Source organism: Phocoena phocoena, chromosome 19 (assembly GCF_963924675.1).
Source record: "Phocoena phocoena chromosome 19, mPhoPho1.1, whole genome shotgun sequence".
In the NCBI taxonomy this organism is placed as follows: Eukaryota; Metazoa; Chordata; class Mammalia; order Artiodactyla; family Phocoenidae; genus Phocoena; species Phocoena phocoena.
The window spans coordinates 50,406,344-50,425,156 of record NC_089237.1 but is presented as its reverse complement, the minus strand read 5'-3'; the positions used below and the strand labels follow the sequence as shown (position 1 = coordinate 50,425,156).

The following is an 18,813-nucleotide window of genomic DNA, read 5'->3' as shown; positions in this document are numbered from 1 at the left end:
CATGTGGGATCTTCGTTTCCGCGTGCGGGATCTTTTAGTTGCGGCCTGTGGGATCTAGTTCTCTGACCAGGGATTGAACCCGGGCCCTCTGCATTGGGAGCGCAGAGTCTTAGCCACTGGGCCACCAGGGAAGTCCCTCATTTATATTTTAGAATGAGATTCATTTGTATTTAGAATGCCCAAGATGTAAAAAATTTAAAGAATAGTTTATTTTTTTAGAACAAGAAACTTTACTAGTTAGGGAAATGTTATGTTCTCAAATGGTCCAGTAGCTCTCGACCCCTTTTATGAAAATAGTTGTAATTGATTAATTATGCTGTGCCAGGTAGATTCTAGGGATTTTACATGTATCTCACTTGATCCTGTCAGTGATTTGTGTGTGTGTGTGTGTGTGTGTGTGTGTGGCCACGCCGTGCAGCATGTGGGGTATTAGTTCCCGGACCAGGGACTGAATCCATGCCCCCTGCATTGGGAGTCTGAACCACTGGACCACCAGGGAAGTCCCTTTTTCTTTTTAACGTCAGTGATCTTTTAAAGTAAGTGTTATTATTATGCTGATCTCAGAGATGAGGAATCAGAGGCACTGGGAGATTAGGTAGCTTGCCCAAGGTCACGCAGGCAGTTATCAGAAGAGCAGTACTTTCCCTCACCCTCTTCAGTCTGACCCCAGAGTCCACTCTGTTAACTGCCACACTGAGCTTCCCAAGCATGTTCCTGACAGGTATTGCCCTCAGCCAGGTTTAAGGCAGCCAGAGCCCGGGCTGGGAGCCTCAGGTCCACAGTATGCTAACCAAGGACTCTAAATGCCCTCCAAGAGCTATATTATCATTCCCTAAGGGTATCATGATGTGGGAAAGGTTGGAAAGCACTGCTGACTATGCTGCCTGACTGAAATCTGTTATTTTATTTCTTTTTAAATTTAATTTTTATTTTATATTGGAAAATCTGTTTTTTAAATTAACTTTATGGAAGTAAAATTTTACATACAAGTTAATGCACACATCTTAGTGTACAGTTCTATGAGTTTTGACAAGTGCATACACCCATGTAATCACCACCCGAATCAAGATATAGGACATCTCCATCACCAAGTTCCCTGTGTGGCCTTTACTCTCCCTCTTTTTCCCCACTCCCTGCCACAGGCAACTACTGATCTGATTTCCATCACTATAGATTGGTTTTTCTGTTCCAGAACTTTATATTGATGGAATCATATAGTACTACTCTTTTGTGTACGCTTCTTTCAGCATAATGGTTTTGAAATTCACCCGTGTTGTATGTATTAACAGTTTGTATTTTTTGTAATAACAACTTTATTGAGAAATAATTCATGCACCATAAAATTCACCCTTTAAAGTCTACAATTCAGTGGTTTTTTACTATATTCACAGAGGTGTGCAACCATCACAACTAATGTTATAACCTTCTCATCACCCTCAAGAGAAACCCTGTACCCATTAGCAGTCACTCCCCTGTCCTTCTCCCCAGCTACTGTCCCAGCTATGGTCTCTTTGAATTTACTTATTCTGGACATTTCATAGCAATGGAATCATGTAATATGTGGTCCTTTGTGTCTGGCTTCTTTCGCTTAGCATAATGTTTCAAGGTCCATCCCTGTTGTAGCATGTATCAGTACATCATTCCTTTTAATGGCTGAATAATATTCCATGGTAGGGATACACCACATTTTGTTTATCTATTCATTACTTGATGGACATTTTAGTTTGTGTCTACTTTTTCGCTATTTGAATAATACTACTGAGGACATTCATGTACAAGTTTTTGTGAGGGCATACATTTTCAGTTCTTTTTGGCATATACTTAGGAGTGGAATTGCTGGGCCACACGGTAACTCTACGCTTAACATTTTGAAACTGTTTCCGAGGTGGCTGTACCATTTTACCCTTTATTCATTTTTATTGCTGAGTAATAGTCTACAGGCCACAAAATAATCAACATAAAAAACCTCTGCTTTTCAAAAGGCACCGTTATTTTATTTATTTATTTATTTTGGCCATGCTCAGTGGCTGGGCCCCAGCAGTGAAAGAGCCAAGTCCTACTGGACCAACAGGGAATTCCCAAAAGGCACCATTATTTTAAAAAAACAAGGCACATTCTGGGTGAAAATATTTGCAATACATATATCTGATGAAGGATTTGTATCCAAAATATATAAAGAACTCTTACAAATCAATAATAAGACAAATAACATGGTTTTTAAAAAAATTAGTGAAAGAATTGAACACTTGAGATATAAAAATGGTCAATAAGCACATGAAACATGGTCAACATCATTAGTCATCAGAGAAATGCAAATAAAACTATGATGATGTACTATTTTACACTTATTAGCATGGCTAACACTAAAAAGATAGACAATATCAAACGTTGGCCATGCTGCAGAACAAATGGAATTATCATACATAGATTTTGGAAATGTAAAACACAACAACCATTTTGGAAAACAGTTTGGCAGTTCCTTTTACCCCCTATCTTAAAATATTTCACTTATTTAAAAAGTGCTTTTTCAGAGTTGGAGGAATCAGGCTCCCTGACTTCAAACTATACCACAAAGCTACAGTAATCAAGACAGTATGGTACTGGCACAAAAACAGAAATATAGACCAATGATACAGGATAGAGTGCCCAGAGATAAACCCACACACATATGGCCACCTAATTTACGACAAAGGAGGCAAGAACATACCATGGACAAAAGACAGCCTCTTCAATAAGTGGTTCTGGGAAAACTGGACAGCTACATGTAAAAGAATGAAATTAGAACACTACCTAACACCATACACAAAAATAAACTGCAAATGGATTAAAGACTTAAATGTAAGACCAGATACTATAAAACTCTTAGAGGAAAACATAGGAAAAACCCTCTTTGACATAAACCACAGCAAGATCTTTTTTGACCCACCTCCTAGAGTAACGGAAATAAAAACAAAAATAAACAAAGGGGACTTAATTCAATTTCAAAGCTTTTGCACGGCAAAGGAAACCATAAACAAGACAAAAAGATGACCCTCAGAATGGGAGAAAATATTTGCAAATGAAACAACAGACAAAGGATTAATCTCCAAAATATACAAGCAGCTCATGTGACTCAATATCAAAAAAACAAATAATCCAGTTAAAAAATGGGCAGAAGACCTAAATAGACATTTCACCAAAGAAGACATACAGGTGGCCAAGAGGCACATGAAAAGATGCTCAACATCACTAATTATTAGAGAAATGTAAATCAAAACTACAATGAGGTATCACCTCACACCGGTCAGAATGGTCATTATCAAAAAATCTAGAAACAATAAATGCTGCAAAGGGTGTGGTAAAAAGGAAACCTTCCTGCACTGTTGGTGGGAATGTAAATTGATACAACCACTATGGAAAACAGTATGGAGGTTCCTTAAAAAACTGAAAATAAAACTACTATATGACCCAGCAATCCCACTACTGGGCATATACCCTGAGAAAACCGTAATTCAAAAAGAGACCACATGTACCACAATGTTCATTGCAGCACTATTTACAATAGCCAGGGCATGGAACCAACCTAAATGTCCACTGACAGATGAATGGATAAAGAAGATGTGGCACATATATACAATGGAATATTACTCAGCCAAAAAAGGAACGAAATTGAGTTATTTGTAGTGAGGTGGATGGACCTAGCGTCTGTCATACAGAGTGAAGTAAGTCAGAAAGAGAAAAACAAATACCATATGCTAATGCATATCTATGGAATCTTAAAAAAAAATGGCACTGATGAACCTAGTTGCAGGGCAGGAATAAAGAGGTAGACATAGAGAATGGACTTGAGGACTTGGGGTGGGAGGGTGAAGCTGGGGCGAAGTGAGAGTAGAATCGACATATATACATTACCGAATGTAAAATAGTTGGCTGGTGGGAAGCAGCAGAGCACAGGGAGATCGGCTCAGTGCTTTGCCATGACCTAGAGGGGTGGGATAGGGAAGATGGGAGGGAGGCTCAAGAGGGAGGGGATGTGGGGACATGTGTACGCATGTGGCTGATTCACTTTGTTGTGCAACAGAAACTAACAGTATTGTGAAGCAATTAGACTCCAATGAAGATCTATTGTTTAAAAAGTGCTTTTTAATGACCATTTAAAAATAGCCTTTAATTTGTCACTTTCTTCACCCTGCCTCTATATAAATGTGTGCAATTAGAGATCAAACAAGTTTGGCTAGTTTCTTAAAAAGTTAAAATGATGGAGCAACTCCACTCCTAGCTATTTACCCAAGAGAAACGAAAACATATTGCCACACAAAGACTTACCCAGGAATGTTTATAGGAGCTTTATTCGCAGCAGGCAAAAACTAGAAACAACCCAAATGTCCATGAAGAAATATCCATCAACCCACTCTTCCATCTAGAAGAGATAAAGAAATCTACTTAAAAAAAAAATGAAATATTTTGTCTATTAGAACCTGAAATTTTTCCTGTTTCCCCTTAGACTGTTAGTTTCAGAAGAGCAAGTCCCGTGATAGTTTGTTCACTATTGTATGCTCAGAGTCTGCCGCGGAGCAAGTACGCAGTAAGTGAATGAATGAAAGAATGCAAGCTTGCGTACGTTGATGAATTTGCGGCCACCAGCCCTCGGGCCTTTCGTCATTCCTTCCATCTACAAATGCCAATGCGGTTCTCAGCCGGCCCGGGAAGGGGACACAGCGAGGTCCCTGCCGCGGAGGCGCGTCCCGCCAGGGGCCCTGGCGGGATCGGTGGCCGGAGAGGCCCCGGGGGGGGCCGGCGCCCGAGCGGAGGAGGGTGCGCAGGGCCGAGGGCCCACAGGGAGGAGCGGGCCTGCACGGACCGACGGCGCGGGACAGACTGACAGCCCGGCAGACGGCGCCGCACCTATGCACGGGGAGGGTAGCGCCGTCCCGCAGAGCCGAGGGCGGCCCCAGCGCCCAGGCCGCACGCAGGACTGCAAGGACAGGCCGAGGGCGGCGGGGGCGGGACAGGACCGACGAGAATCCGGAGGAGGTGAGGCCGGGGGCCGTCCCGCCCCCAAGGGCAGGCCCTGAGCGCCCGCCCCGCCCTGGCCCTCTGGGTTGTGGGCTCCCGCTCTGACTCTGCTGCGCTGCCGCCGGCTCGGCTGCCCGGGTGAGAGGGCCGGGGAGGAGGCGCCGCGGGGGTGCCGGGCCCAGGAAATCGGGCGGGGACGGGAATGAGCTTGGGCTGCGGGTCCTCCTGACTCAGCCTCATGCTCAGATTTCGGGGTTTCCCTCCCGGGCGGGGAACGCGTAACTTCCTCATTCCCGCCTGGACCCCTTCTTCCAGCTGGCTTGGCCTGGCTGGAGCCCCGGTGGCTCGGGACCCCTGGCAACCCCCGGGGCCCCTCCCCTGGCTTCTGCTCTGTCCCACTTCGGGGCCATCCGGGCCTGGCCGGGTGTTCCTCGGCACCCTGGTTACGGGACGGGAGGCGGGACTCAGGCATTCTGGATGCAGGAAGGATCGAGATAGGGGATGGAGATTAGAGGCAGGTTGGCAGGACGTTGCAGACCGATGAGTCATAATCAGAGAGACGGGGAGTCAGCGGGAGCCAGGTGGGGGGTAGCGGGGGACCTGTGGGAGATGGAAGACCATGGGGTGCGATGGGGGAGCAGGGTTCTGCAAAGCAGGTCACCTTCCTGAGGCCTCCCCATATTCCTAGGATGGCGGCGACCTCCGAGAGCCTCTTCCCCTCTGGGGGTGACCTGGACTCCAGACAGTTACAGATGGAGCCCGATGAGGTGGACACTCTGAAGGAGGGAGAGGACTCAGGTACACAGGGAGGATGCCCTCAGGGAGAGGAGGAGGAGGGGGCTGAGACCTCCTGGAGTCCACATTCTTCCACTTTCTCTCCTGTCAGCTGACCGGATGCACCCCTTTCTGGCCATCTACAACCTCCAGCCTCTGAAAATTCACCCCTTGGTGTTTGCCCCTGGGGTTCCCGTCATAGCCCAGGTGGTGGGCACTGAAAGATACACCAGTGGATCCAAGGTGGCTGGGCTGGCACCAGGGAGGGGGCTAAGGGGAGGGCTGGCCAGAGTGGGGGCTGCCACCCAACCAGGGAACATCCATTCAGTCAGTTCCTCACTCCCCCAGGTGGGCACCTGCACTCTGTATTCTGTCCGCTTGACTCACGGTGACTTTACCTGGACAACCAAGAAGAAGTTCCGTCATTTCCAGGAATTGCATCGGGACCTCCTGAGACACAAAGTCTTGATGAGTCTGCTCCCTCTGGCTCGGTGAGGGGGACAAGACTGCCTCCTGTGAAGGGCAGGTGCCCCCTCACCGCGGGGCAGCATGGGATGTCACTGCCCCAGCCCCCATTGCTGCTTTCCGTCTGTCTCATCCCCAGACCACAGCCTTTCCTCCCCCAGCTGCTTTCCTCCCCCAACTCTGGCCACTGGGCCTGCTCCTCTGACCCCGGTTACCAGGAAACCTTCCCTGCTCAGCTCTCCCTGTCCATGGTTCTGGGCCAGTATCTCAGCAGGGCTGGATGCCCAAAGTACCCTTGGCAGCCTCCCACCTTTTTCTGTCTCCATCCTCAGGGTAAGGGGCATTCCTTCTGCCAGCCCCTCGCCTCCTCCAAGACCCCACCTCTAGTGCTTCAGGAACCTAGGCACCCATCCTCCAGTCCTCCTATTGACCCTCCCCCATCACTTCCACAGCTTTGCCGTTGCTTATTCTCCAGCCCAAGAGGCAAACAGCAGACAGATGCCCTCTCTACCCCGAGCAGGTCCTGAGGGCTCCGCCAGACATGCATCCAGCAAACAGGTGGGACCGGACACCAGGTCCTCTGGGAAGGTGTTTGGGTGCAAATGGTTCTGGTCCCATCTGTCTCTCCCTCTTTCCCATCCCTACTTCAGAAATATCTGGAGAATTACCTCAACCGCCTCCTGACCATGTCTTTCTACCGCAACTACCATGCCATGGTAAGGTCAAGAGGCTGGTGCCAGGTCTCTTGAGATGGAGCAGGGGGCAGAGGACCAGGGTCGGTAGAGTCTGAGGGGCTGAAAATAAGAGTCTCTCCTCTGAGCCTTTTTCTTCCTCTGCAGACAGAGTTTCTGGAAGTCAGTCAGCTGTCCTTTATCCCAGACCTTGGATCCAAAGGACTGTGAGTGTCTGACACCCCTCACCCGCCATCTGCCAATATCTGGATCTCTCCCTGGCTGAGAATAGGGAAAGAGCAGTGCACAGTGGGCTGGAGGTCTGGATCCCTCATCCAGCCTCATCCAACATCTCTTCCTGGTTTTCCCCACAGGGAGGGGGTGATCCGGAAGCGCTCAGGTGGCCACCGTGTTCCTGGCCTCACCTGCTGTGGCCGAGACCAAGTTTGTTATCGCTGGTCCAAGCGGTGAGGCCTGAGCAGAGCCGCTGGGCAGTGGGTGGGGGTGAGGGAGGAGATGCCAGGGGCGTGGAGGAATGGTCAGAGCCCTTCCACTCCAGGTGGCTGGTGGTGAAGGACTCCTTCCTGCTGTACATGTGCCTCGAGACCGGCACCATCACATTTGTTCAGCTCTTCGACCCTGGCTTCGAGGTACAGGTGGGGAAAAGGAGCACAGACGCACGGTATGGGGTCCGGATCGACACCTCCCACAGGTAAGGCCTCCCTGGTGTGGACAAACACCTGGTGAGTGAAGAGCCAGCCTGGGGCCCTAAGGGGAGTTAAGTGGAAGAGACCATGGAAGAAAGGAAGGCGTTCCCACCTCCCTGGAGCCGGCCATGATTTGGAACCAGAGAACTGTCCTAGTCAGATGCTTGGGGCTGCTCTTAGAGGCTGGGTGCAGAGAAAGAGAGTTGAGTATAAGCCTGGGGGAAGGACTTTTGGTGCAAAAGATAGGGCACTAAAAAAAAAAAAAAAAAAAGATAGGGCACTGCATTCATCCATTTATTCATTCAACAAACTTAAGGGACTTCCCTGGTGGTCCAGTGGTTAAGATGCCATGCTTCCACTGCAAGGGGAGCAGGTTTGATCCCTGGTCATGGAACTAAGATCCCACATGCAGTGCAGCATGGCCAAAAAAAACCCCAAAAAGACAAAAAAACAAACTTAAGTGGCTGGCACAATACTAGGTGCCATGGACCCAACTGTGAATAAGGCAGATACACTCCCTGTCCCTGTGAAGTCAAGTAGGGACTAAGGGAAGAGGTAGGAAAGAGGTGATAGCTAAAGGGGAGGTTTCTGGGCCAGGCCAGAGGTGTGGAGGGTGAGGATTGTGGTCCACCCGTTGTTCCCGTCCAGGTCCTTGATTCTCAAGTGCAGCAGCTACCGGCAGGCACGGTGGTGGGCCCAGGAGATCACTGAGCTGGCCCATGGCCCGGGCAGAGACTTTGTACAGCTGCACCGGCACGAAAGCTACGCTCCACCTCGGCCTGGGACCCTGGCCCGGTGGTGAGACACTGACATCCTTTCTGAAATCGTCAGTGGCCTTTTCGACCTCCTTGGTTTCTCTGAGTCCTTGATCCTCTTTATCTCCTCTGACCCCTTCTGACCTCAATAACCTCCCCCTTTGACTTCTCAGATTTCCCTGACCCCCTGACCTGTTTAATCATGCTGATCCATCTGATTCCCCTCTGATCTTTCTGAACCCCAAACTGGGTAATCTCTGACCCCGACCTCTCCGACCTCCTGTGACCTTTTTAACCTCCTTTCACCACACTGACCCTCTCTGTTCTCAGTGATCTCAAATGTCTCTGATTTATTCGTCCATTTAATAAACATTTTCCGAGCACCCACTATGTGCCAGGTCCAGTGGCAGGGATAAGACTCAGTAGGTGATTCAGTCCCGAAACAATGGGAGTTTGCCACGCTGGTGGTAGGTATAGGGTACCAAGCACAGAGGAGGGACATCTGCCCCAGCATAGGATGTCAGGACTGGCTTCTAGAAGGCAGTAACCCTGAGGTTAACCTCAGCAAGATAAAGAAAATGGAGAAGGGCAGTCCGTGCAGAGAAGCTAGAAATAGCCCAGCGTGTTTGGGAACCACAAAGACTGACTATTGTTGCAGCGTGAGGAGCAGTGGTCAGTAAAGAGTCTGGGGGTCGCAGGGTCTGATTAGTGCCACTCCCACTAAGCTGAGGGGGTTAACCTTTATCATAGGCAGAGAGGAGTCATGGAAAGAATTTTTCTTGGAGGTGGTGTTGAGATTTTTTTAATTGGAGTATAATTGCTTTACAATGTTGTGTTAGTTTCTGCTGTACAACAAAGTGAATCAGCTATATGTATACATATAGCCCCATATCCCCTCCCTGTTGAGCCTCCCTCCCACCCTCCCTACAGGGAGATCAGCTCAATGCTTTGTGACGACCTAGAGGGGTGGGATAGAGATTTATTTATTTATTTAAAAAACTTATTTATTTATTTTTGGCTGTGTTGGGTCTTCGTTGCTGCGCTAGCACTTTCTCTAGTCGCAGCAAGCAGGGGCTACTCTTCGTTGCGGTGCGCGGGCTTCTCATTGCGGTGGCTTCTCTTGTTGCGGAGCACGGGCTCTAGGCGCACAGGCTTCAGTAGTTGTGGCACACGGGCTCAGTAGTTGTGGCTCGCGGGCTCTAGAGCACAGGCTCAGTAGTTGTGGCGCACGGGCTTAGTTGCTCTGCGGCATGTGGGATCTTCCCGGACCAGGGCTCGAACCCGTGTCCCCTGAATAGGCAGGAGGATTCCCAGCCACTGCGCCACCAGGGAAGCCTGAGATTTACTTTTTAACATAACAACTGATCATAGCTAATACTTTTGTAGCACTTAGTGTGTGCCAGAAACCATTCTGAGTGTTTTATGTTTATGAACTTACAACAGCCCCGTGAAGCAGGTACAGTTGTTATATCCACTTTACAGGTGAGAAAACTGAGGCAAGGAGAAGTTAAGTAACTTGTCAATGTCACACACCTTGTAAACAGTGGAACCAGGATTCAAATCCAGCTAGTCTGGGTCAAGACCCTGCTCTTCACCATCAAACAGGACTGTTAGTTATTAAAAGTCTAACAATGCGGAAACATATTAAGTAAAAAAATTAAAGTTCACTGCACAAGCCTTTACCCCCTGGCCCTTAGTTCTTCTCTACACCCCCTCCCCCAAATCCCATTTTTCTCCCCAGAAGTAATCCTGGTGATAGTTTGATATTTATTCTCCCAGATGTTTTCCTGCATATTTTCATGTGCTTAGCATATATGTTACTTTTTGTTTTAATGTAAATGAGATCACGCACTCTCTGTTTTATTTTTTTCACTTAACACGTGTTAGAGATTAGGCATTTACATTATTTCCCACTTTCAGTCTTATAAACGATACTACAATGAACATAATCTTTGGTTAAGCACTTAATAGGATGTCTTCCTAGATATAGAATTATGAAGTGCATTTAATGGTATCGGGGGTATGTGGATTTAATATTCTGATAGGTAATACCAAACTGTCCTCTAAAAAAGCTATAAAACCAATGTATATTCTCACAAACTATGAGAATACTCACTTCCCCATATGCTAATATTGAATGTAACCTGCAATTTTATTTTTTGCCAATCTAGTGAATTTAAAAAGTGTTATTCATTTTAATATCAATTTCCTTGTTTAGTGATGAAGTTGAACATCTTTTCATCTATGATTGGCCATTTTCCCCCTGTGAACTATCAGTTCTCTTTTTTTTTTTTTTCTGGCCGTGCCGTGCGGCTTGTGGGACCCTGTTCCCCAACCAGGGACCAAACCCGTGCCCTCCGCAGTGAAAGCACTTTTCTTTGTTCAGTTGGCCTATATGTCTTTTTTTTTTTGCGGTATGCGGGCCTCTCACTGTTGTGGCCTCTCCTGCTGTGGAGCACAGGCTCCGGACGCTCAGGCTCAGCGGCCATGGCCCACAGGCCCAGCCACTCTGCGGCATGTGGGCTCCTCCCAGACCAGGGCACGAACCCGTGTCCCCTGCATCAGCAGGCCGACCCTCAACCACTGTGCCACCAGGGAAGCCCCCTATATGTCTTTTTGTTATTGATATGTTGGAACTCTTTATATGTGATGTATTAATCTTCCCAATCTTTAGTCATTTTCTTTGGTTTGTTGTGTCTTTTGTAGTTTGTAATTTTATTTAGCTCGTACTGGCAAATTTATCCCACTTTGATATATCTGCTACTGTCTGACCTCTCTGAGCACTCTTGGTCTTTGACCCTGCTGTCACCTCTGACCCATGACTGTCCTCCGGTCTTCACTCTCCAGAGCTTTCTGGCTTCTGACTCCCCTGACCTCCTTGGCTTGGCCTCCCCCCAGGTTTGTGAATGGGGCAGGTTACTTTGCTGCTGCAGCTGATGCCATCCTGCGAGCTCAAGAGGAGATTTTCATCACAGACTGGTGGTAAGTGGGGAAAAAGCCTGAGCAGGAAGCGGTAGGATAGGGCCTGCAACACATCAGCTTATGGGTCAGAAAAGGAGTGGAAGGGGAGGAGTGACTGTTGTCGGGAGCTTAGCTTGCCCTTACCCGCTGCCCTGAATCCCAGGTTGAGTCCTGAGATTTACCTGAAGCGTCCGGCCCATTCAGATGACTGGAGACTGGACATTATGCTCAAGAAGAAGGCGGTGAGGAGAGTGGTTGGGCTGGAGGGGAAGCATGGTGGCGGGGTGGCCTGTGGGTGGAGATTGGTTAGAAGGTACTGTAGCATGGGGGAAGGCAGGGAATCTGAAACTTGAGGAGGAGGAAATATGCCCATCCTGGCTCAGTGTCTGGCAAACATCACCGCCTCCCCTTCCCTAAGGAGAACTGACACCTCCCTGTTCTTGCCCTTCCTCTACCTGGTATAGACTTTCCTCCCAGTATCCATTACACTCTGTTGTGTTACTGCAGGGTGGACATGTCTGTCTCTCTCCCTGGGCTGATTAATATCACTAGTCCCAATACAAGGCATAGTGTCTGCTATGTTGGGAGCATCCATAGATGTTGATGGGTGGGAGGAAAGATATGTGGATGATGGAGAGTGGGTGGGCGAATGGATGGGTAGATGATGGAAAGAGAGATAGATAGAAGGATATGAGGTTCGGAAGGTGGATCAGTAGGAGAGTGGGTAGGTAGATGGATGAATGATAGATGGTAGATAAGGGGATGAGGAAATTTTGGGGAAAAGGGGTGGATAGATAATGCTGGGTAGGTGGGTAGATGTGTGGATGGGTGAGCAGATAGATGATATTCAATCTAGGTTTGCTGTAAGCATCAAATCAGGGTGTAAGTGGCAGAGCTTTGAGGATCTCCACGCAGGGAGGAGGAATATACAGGAATCCTGAGCATGGGGAAGGGTTTGGGAGGGTGGGAAGGGGTCATTCCGAGAGAGGCATTAGGATCTGATTCCCTCACTGACCGCCAGGAGGAGGGTGTCCGGGTGTCCGTACTGCTGTTTAAGGAAGTGGAGTTGGCCTTGGCCATCAACAGTGGCTATAGCAAGAAGGTTCTAATGCTACTGCATCCCAACATAAAGGTGACTCTCAGGCCTCAGAGACCCCTTCCCTGCAGCCCTCCTCACCACACTTTCCCATCCCCTCAACCCTCCCTTTTCTTGAACGTCTCATCCTTCCATCTTTCCATTCTCTCCCCCAACGCCTCCTCTTTCTTCTCCCACCTAAGCTCACTCTCCTGAACTCCCCCATACCTGCTCCAGGTGATGCGCCACCCAAACCAGGTGACTCTGTGGGCCCATCACGAGAAGCTCCTGGTGGTGGACCAAGTAGTGGCCTTCTTGGGGGGGCTGGACCTTGCCTATGGCCGCTGGGATGACCTGCACTACAGACTGACTGACCTTCGGGACTCCTCTGAGTCAGCTGCCCCCCAGGTAACCCCCCAAGGCCTTCCTGAGCTCCCCCAAACTCAGCTAACCTAAATCCACACCCCTTCCCGGCTCCAGCCTTCCCCTCCAGTCATTCCAAGCCCACACTCAGGGTTCCTTGGCCTTTCTGGGACCCCAAGAACTTGCTTTGAATATACTATGACCCAGTCCCCTCCCCATGTCTGTTACCCACCCCTCCCCCCATTCCTCTAGGGATTTCAAATGCATCTGAAGGGGAGGATCGGGGAATCAAACTCTCTCTGCTTCATTCTTACTCTGTGTCTCTCTCTGTCTCCCAGTCTCCCAGTGCTCCTTTCTTCTCTTTGGCCTGGCTCTGTACAGCCCCATGACCTCTCCTTGCCCCTGGCTTGGGTGTGTTCCCCTTACAGCCTCCCACCTCATGCTCAGACCCTCCGGCTACACCAGACCTCTCTCACAACCAACTCTTCTGGCTGGGCAAGGACTACAGCAATCTTATCACTAAGGACTGGGTCCAGCTGGATCGGCCTTTTGAGGGTAGGGGTCCCCTTCCTCCAAAGCCCGTGAGAGCAGGGAGCAGGGGTAGAAGGCAGGGCTGGGACTGAGGATGGGATGAACTGGGTCAAGGGTAATGCACCCTCCTCCTCTCTGCCCCAAGTGTCTCCAAGAGACCATCCCTGACCTCTCCCCTGACTCTCCTGGGACCCCCAGATTTCATTGACAGGGAGACCACACCCCGGATGCCATGGCGGGATGTCGGGGTGGTGGTCCATGGCTTACCCGCCAGGGACCTTGCCCGGCACTTCATCCAGCGCTGGAATTTCACCAAGGTGCTCGATCCCTCCTGTGAGGCTGGAGGGCGGGAGGGAGCCTGGGGCAGCTCATCACCTCCCTCTGACGCTGCCATCCCTCTTCCTCAGACCACCAAGGCCAAGTACAAGATACCCAGGTACCCCTACCTGCTGCCCAAGTCCACCAGCACCGCAAACCAGCTCCCTTTCATGCTCCCGGGAGTGCAGTGCGCCACCGTGCAGGTGAGTCTCCGACTTCAGCCTGCCCTCGCCTCCCTCCCTTCAGCCCAATGCCCCGGCCCACTCTCCCTGACCTGAGAGCCCCCGCCAGACCCCTCCTCTCCCGGGCTCAGGAGCCACATCATATTTGCCGTCCCCCCCAGGTCTTGCGGTCAGTGGACCGCTGGTCAGCGGGGACCTTGGAGAACTCCATCCTCAATGCCTACCTGCACACCATCAGGGAGAGCCAGCACTTCCTCTACATTGAGGTCTGATCGGGGTGAGGGTGGGGCAGAGAACGGAGGGGACATCCCAGGGGAGAGACTTAGGATGTCAGTGGCATCAATCGTTGAGGACTGACATACTGGGCCTGGAGAAATGCAGAAGCCTGGGGCCGGGACCTGGAGCCTGGGGGTGGGGATGGCAGCGGGGAGCTGAGGGCAGGGGCTGGGGCCGGACTGCTGATGTCTCTCATTGGTCCCTGCCCCAGAATCAATTCTTCATTAGCTGCTCAGATGGACGGACGGTGCTGAACAAGGTGGGCGATGAGATTGTGGACAGAATCCTGAAGGCCCACAAGTAAGATAGACCAGCCAGAGTGTGAGGATTGTGGGCGTGGTTTAAGCCCAACTGGATGGGTGGGCCTTGGGGGAGAGGTCACACCTCTGACTCCACCCCTCCCCAGACAGGGGCAGTGCTTCCGAGTCTACATGCTTTTGCCCCTGCTCCCGGGGTTCGAGGGCGACATCTCCACAGGTGGTGGTAACTCCATCCAGGCCATTCTGCACTTCACTTACAGGTGACCCCCGGCGCCCCCCTCAGCCAGACTCTGCCTCTCCATGGCCCCATCCTACCTATGCCTCCATCCTGACTCCGTCCTGATCCCTTCTTGCTGGACTTTTGAGGTCCACCTCTCTCCTGACATCCCCCATCTCCTCCCCAGTCTCCACCTTCCTCACCCATTCTCTTCCCTCAGGACGCTGTGTCGTGGGGAATATTCAATTCTACATCGCCTCAAAGCAGCCAGTGAGTGCTGGGAGCTGGGGTTTCAAGCCCTGGACCCCCGGGGAGGGGGCAATTGAGGGACTGGAGCCCCAGGGATGGAGGGAAGGAGGCTATCACTCCTGCATGCTTCTGGGGCTACTGCCTGAGCCCGCAGGTGGCCTTACACTGCAGAGAGAAGTATATAGACCAGGGCTTCTGAAGTGAGGAGGTAGATGGGACAGGGCTCTGTCTGCACATGGAGAGTACCTCTCACCTCACTCCCCTTCCCCCCATCTCTTACTCACAGTGGGGACAGCGTGGCGGGACTATATTTCCATCTGTGGGCTTCGCACACACGGAGAGCTGGGTAGGCACCCGGTCTCAGAGCTCATCTACATCCACAGCAAGATGCTCATTGCAGATGACCGGACAGTCATCATTGGTCAGTGCTGGATCTCGGCCCCCGGCAATGAGAGGAGGGTGGGGAGAAGTGGAGCAGGGCCCAGCCAGGGGCAACGGGATGGAGGTGGGTGATGGAGATTGCAGCTGAGGCCCAACTGGGGATGGAGGCCAAAGAAGGCGTGTTGCCCCCAGGCTGGTTCTTGGGTAGAGGTGATGGGGTCTCCTGGGCTCAGGAGGACGCAGTGTGTCCCGCACCACCCACCAGGCTCCGCAAACATCAATGATCGGAGTTTACTGGGGAAGCGGGACAGTGAGCTGGCTGTGCTGATCGAGGACACGGAGATGGAGGCATCCCTCATGAATGGTGTGGAATATGAGGCGGGCAGGTTTGCCTTGAGTTTGCGGAAACACTGCTTCAGGTAGAGCCGGGGTGGGGTGCTACAGCGTAGTGGGAGAGGTGGAAAGGGGGAGGGTCTGCCTTTTGAGCAAGTGTGAGGATTGCTTAGAGGTAGTACTGGATTTCCCAAGAGGCAGACTCATCCAGTTTAAGGTACCGGCAAAGCAGGGATACCGAAAACATGAGAAACAAATATTTCAAAAGTAATTTGGTGTATCTTTTAAAGCATTAAAGTAGTCACCAAAGTAGAGACAAATTAAAGCTCTGTTGGACTCGTTTACACTTATTGTACTGTTTAACATTGCTTCTATTTTGAAATACCTGGGTAGGCACATTATAATTTTCTGGTATTCAGGCTTTCAAAGGATCTTAATCTGGCCCTGCTGGGACCCCTTTCTCCCGCAGCGTGATTCTCGGGGCAGATGCCCGGCCGGACCTGGATCTCCGAGACCCTGTCTGTGATGACTTCTTCCAGTCGTGGCAAGACACAGCTGAGAGCAATGCCAATATCTATGAGCAGGTGGGCAAGGGGGGTGGGCAGGGGTGCTGGCAGGGGGAAGTTCATGGATTATCCTGTCTAGGGTGGGATAGAGAGGAGCCCCCGCACAGCCGTCCTCATAAGAGGATGAGGGTCTGGGGACATAATGGGATTCAGTGGCTCAGGGTCAGTGTAGAGGGATATGGTGGGCATGAGGGCATCTAGCCTAGTTGGGCTTGGACTCTTGGGCAGTCTCCCCAGGCCTTATTGGCTTCCATGCCTCTCGCCCACAGATCTTCCGCTGCCTGCCGTCCAACGCCATTCGCTCCCTGCGGGCACTCCGGGAGTATGTGGCCGTGGAGCCGCTGGCCACGGTCAGCCCTCCCTTGGCCCGGTCTGAACTCACCCAGGTCCAGGGCTACCTGGTCCACTTCCCCCTCAAGTTCCTGGAGGATGAGTCTTTGCTGCCCCCCCTGGGGAGCAAGGAGGGCGTGATGCCCCTAGAAGTGTGGACATAGCTGCGGCTCCAGCCCGGGAGAGGTCACCAGCCGCTGGGCTCTACCTCATCTGGCTCCCTGCCCCCTCACCCTGAGGACCGAGGGCAGTGCCTTTGAGACCTGGGGGAGGCAGGCATCCCCGGAGGGAACTAGAGAAGTCACAGAGGACACTTTCTTGAGAAGTAGCCCAAGAGGACACTCTCAAGCCCGGGCTGGGGAGGCAGGAGAGGGTCCAGAGAAGTTCATCCTCCTCGCTGCCCAGTTCAAACCACTGCTACAAAGGAGAAGCAAAACACCTGCCAGGATGCCTGGGGCCAGCCTCCTACTCCAGGAGGACCAGATTCTGCCCTAGGCCTTCCCATCTCTCCCTTCATCTTCCTGCCCTTGAACGCCCTCCCTGCCCCAGGGCCTTTCCCGGTTCATTACTGCCAAGGTGGAGGGAAGGATGGAGCCACTCCCGGCTTCAGTGCCCGTGGTGGGGAGGGGACGGGGGGTGCGGGGATGCACACTAACCCCCCCGACCAGCTGATGACAGGCACTAACTCTGTATCAGTTCAATAAGCGTTTCATAAATAAAAGCCTAGAAAAGGTCCTTGCGGCTTCCTTGGCTGAACTGAGTGCTTGTCTCAGCTGCCCCCCCAGGCCTACACACAGCAGCACAGGCCCCTTCATCCTCTCTCCACGCCACTGGTTTCTTCTTTCTGTGACTTCAGCTCCGCTCCGCTCGTCTGTGGCTTCGGGAGCTCCGTCAGTAGGTGCTGGGAAGACCAGGTGTGTTCACACAGGGATGCCTGGGTAAAAGAAGGGTGGGGTCAAACCAGGACTCCTGGAGGACAGTGGAGCTGATGGTGCAGCTTCAGGTGAGGGAGGCACCCAAAGAAGGGCCCAGAGGGGCTGCCTCTTGTTCCTCAAGTGACTGCAAGGGGAGAGGCTTAGCGAAGCCCCTGGGAGTAGATAAGGGTATAAAGCTTGAGGTCAGGAAGAACTGGGCCCAAATCCTGGACTTGTCACTTACTACCTTGGTGACCTTCTCAAGTCACATCACTTCTCTGGGCCTCAGTGATCCCAACTGGGAAATGGGAATAATACTTAATAACTGGCTTGCTGTAAAGATTCAGTCATTGACTTAGATATTTATTGAGTACCTGCTCTTTGCCAGACACCATTCTAAACTCACAGCAGTGAGTACAACAAAGTCCCCACCCTCGTGGGACAGGCACGTATGTCCTGGAGCTTCAGTGTCCAGTACAGTAGCCACCAGCCACATTTGGCTATTTACATTTAAATTAATTACAATTAGAAATAGGTAAAGATTTAGTTCCTCACTCGCAGCAGCCATGTTTCAAGTGCTCAGGAGCTACTCGTGTCTAGCATATTGGACGGTGCAGGTACAGACCATTTCCGTCATTGCACAGAGTTCAATTGGTTGGCACTGCTCCAGAGGGAAGAGAGAAAATAGATGGTGTAGTCTACAAGAGAATGTAGTTCACACTGGACTGAGGAGGGTTACCTCCCACGGCAGGTGTAGAGAAAAGGATAAGATAACAGGGGTATACAGACAGAGCTCTTTGAGTGAATTGGTGACTTTTATTTCTTAAGCTGGGTGGTGGGATATGAACTTTATATATTTTTTTCCATATCTTTTTGCATATCTGAAATATTTTGCAATTAGAAAAAAGTTTAGCGCAGTCCTTGCCCTTTGTTCCCCCAGCCTCACTCCCCAATCTCAGAATTGACCACAGGAGCAGGAAGAGACAGAGGGGAATAGAGTGAGCAGTTTAGGAGGACTTCCTGGAGGAGGAGTGTGCTTGTGGATGATGGTGTGGAGAGAGGGGATACTGTGGCCTTGCTCCCATCCTCTCCTTTGAGTCCAGCCCTCCGTTCCTCTGAAGAAGCCACTTCCACACAATAAATTCCCCCTCCCATGTAGAGCCAGTCCCCAGGTACTAATTGGCATTCTGCTAATTAGCCTCATTGTCAGCACTCAGGGCCTCTTTCCCTAGGGGACCAGTACCTCATTAACTGCCAGCGGAGTGGAGGCAGCAGCTGCCCCAGGGCTGGGCCAGGGGGAGGTGGGCTTCTGCTTCATACTGTCTGCTGGTCTATCTGCTCCCCACTCATTGGTCCTGGAGTTTCTTGAATGGAGGCCCGCACAGTGTAGGGAAAAAAAGCAGTGGGCCTGCAATCAGAAGAGTTGCCTCTAGACCCAGGGTGAAGAGAATGAATCCAGCCTCCCAAGGTGGGTGGGAGGCCCTGAGGGT

The 18,813-nt window shown here is 50.9% G+C and overlaps 1 protein-coding gene across 2 annotated transcripts; it reads left to right on the top strand.

Annotated features, from left to right (window-relative positions):
• Positions 1–5,110: 5,110 nt before the first annotated feature.
• PLD2 (phospholipase D2) lies at positions 5,111–17,142 on the top strand. 2 transcript variants are annotated; one of them, XM_065897467.1, is made up of 25 exons: positions 5,111–5,133; positions 5,684–5,793; positions 5,882–6,012; positions 6,118–6,260; positions 6,687–6,792; positions 6,885–6,950; positions 7,074–7,132; positions 7,280–7,372; positions 7,465–7,617; positions 8,261–8,410; positions 11,266–11,349; positions 11,492–11,570; positions 12,350–12,460; positions 12,641–12,811; positions 13,195–13,321; positions 13,496–13,614; positions 13,705–13,818; positions 13,959–14,063; positions 14,285–14,373; positions 14,480–14,593; positions 14,771–14,820; positions 15,086–15,220; positions 15,446–15,599; positions 15,983–16,097; positions 16,349–17,142. In XM_065897467.1, the coding sequence occupies exons 2-25, from the start codon at positions 5,685–5,687 to the stop codon at positions 16,571–16,573; spliced, it is 2,802 nt and encodes a 933-aa protein (XP_065753539.1). In that variant the 5' UTR covers positions 5,111–5,133; position 5,684; the 3' UTR covers positions 16,574–17,142. The 2 variants fall into 2 exon arrangements, with proteins under 2 accessions (XP_065753539.1, XP_065753540.1); XM_065897468.1 differs by lacking the exon at positions 5,111–5,133 and having other exon boundaries at positions 5,685–5,793; positions 15,446–15,566; positions 16,349–16,573.
• Positions 17,143–18,813: the final 1,671 nt, after the last annotated feature.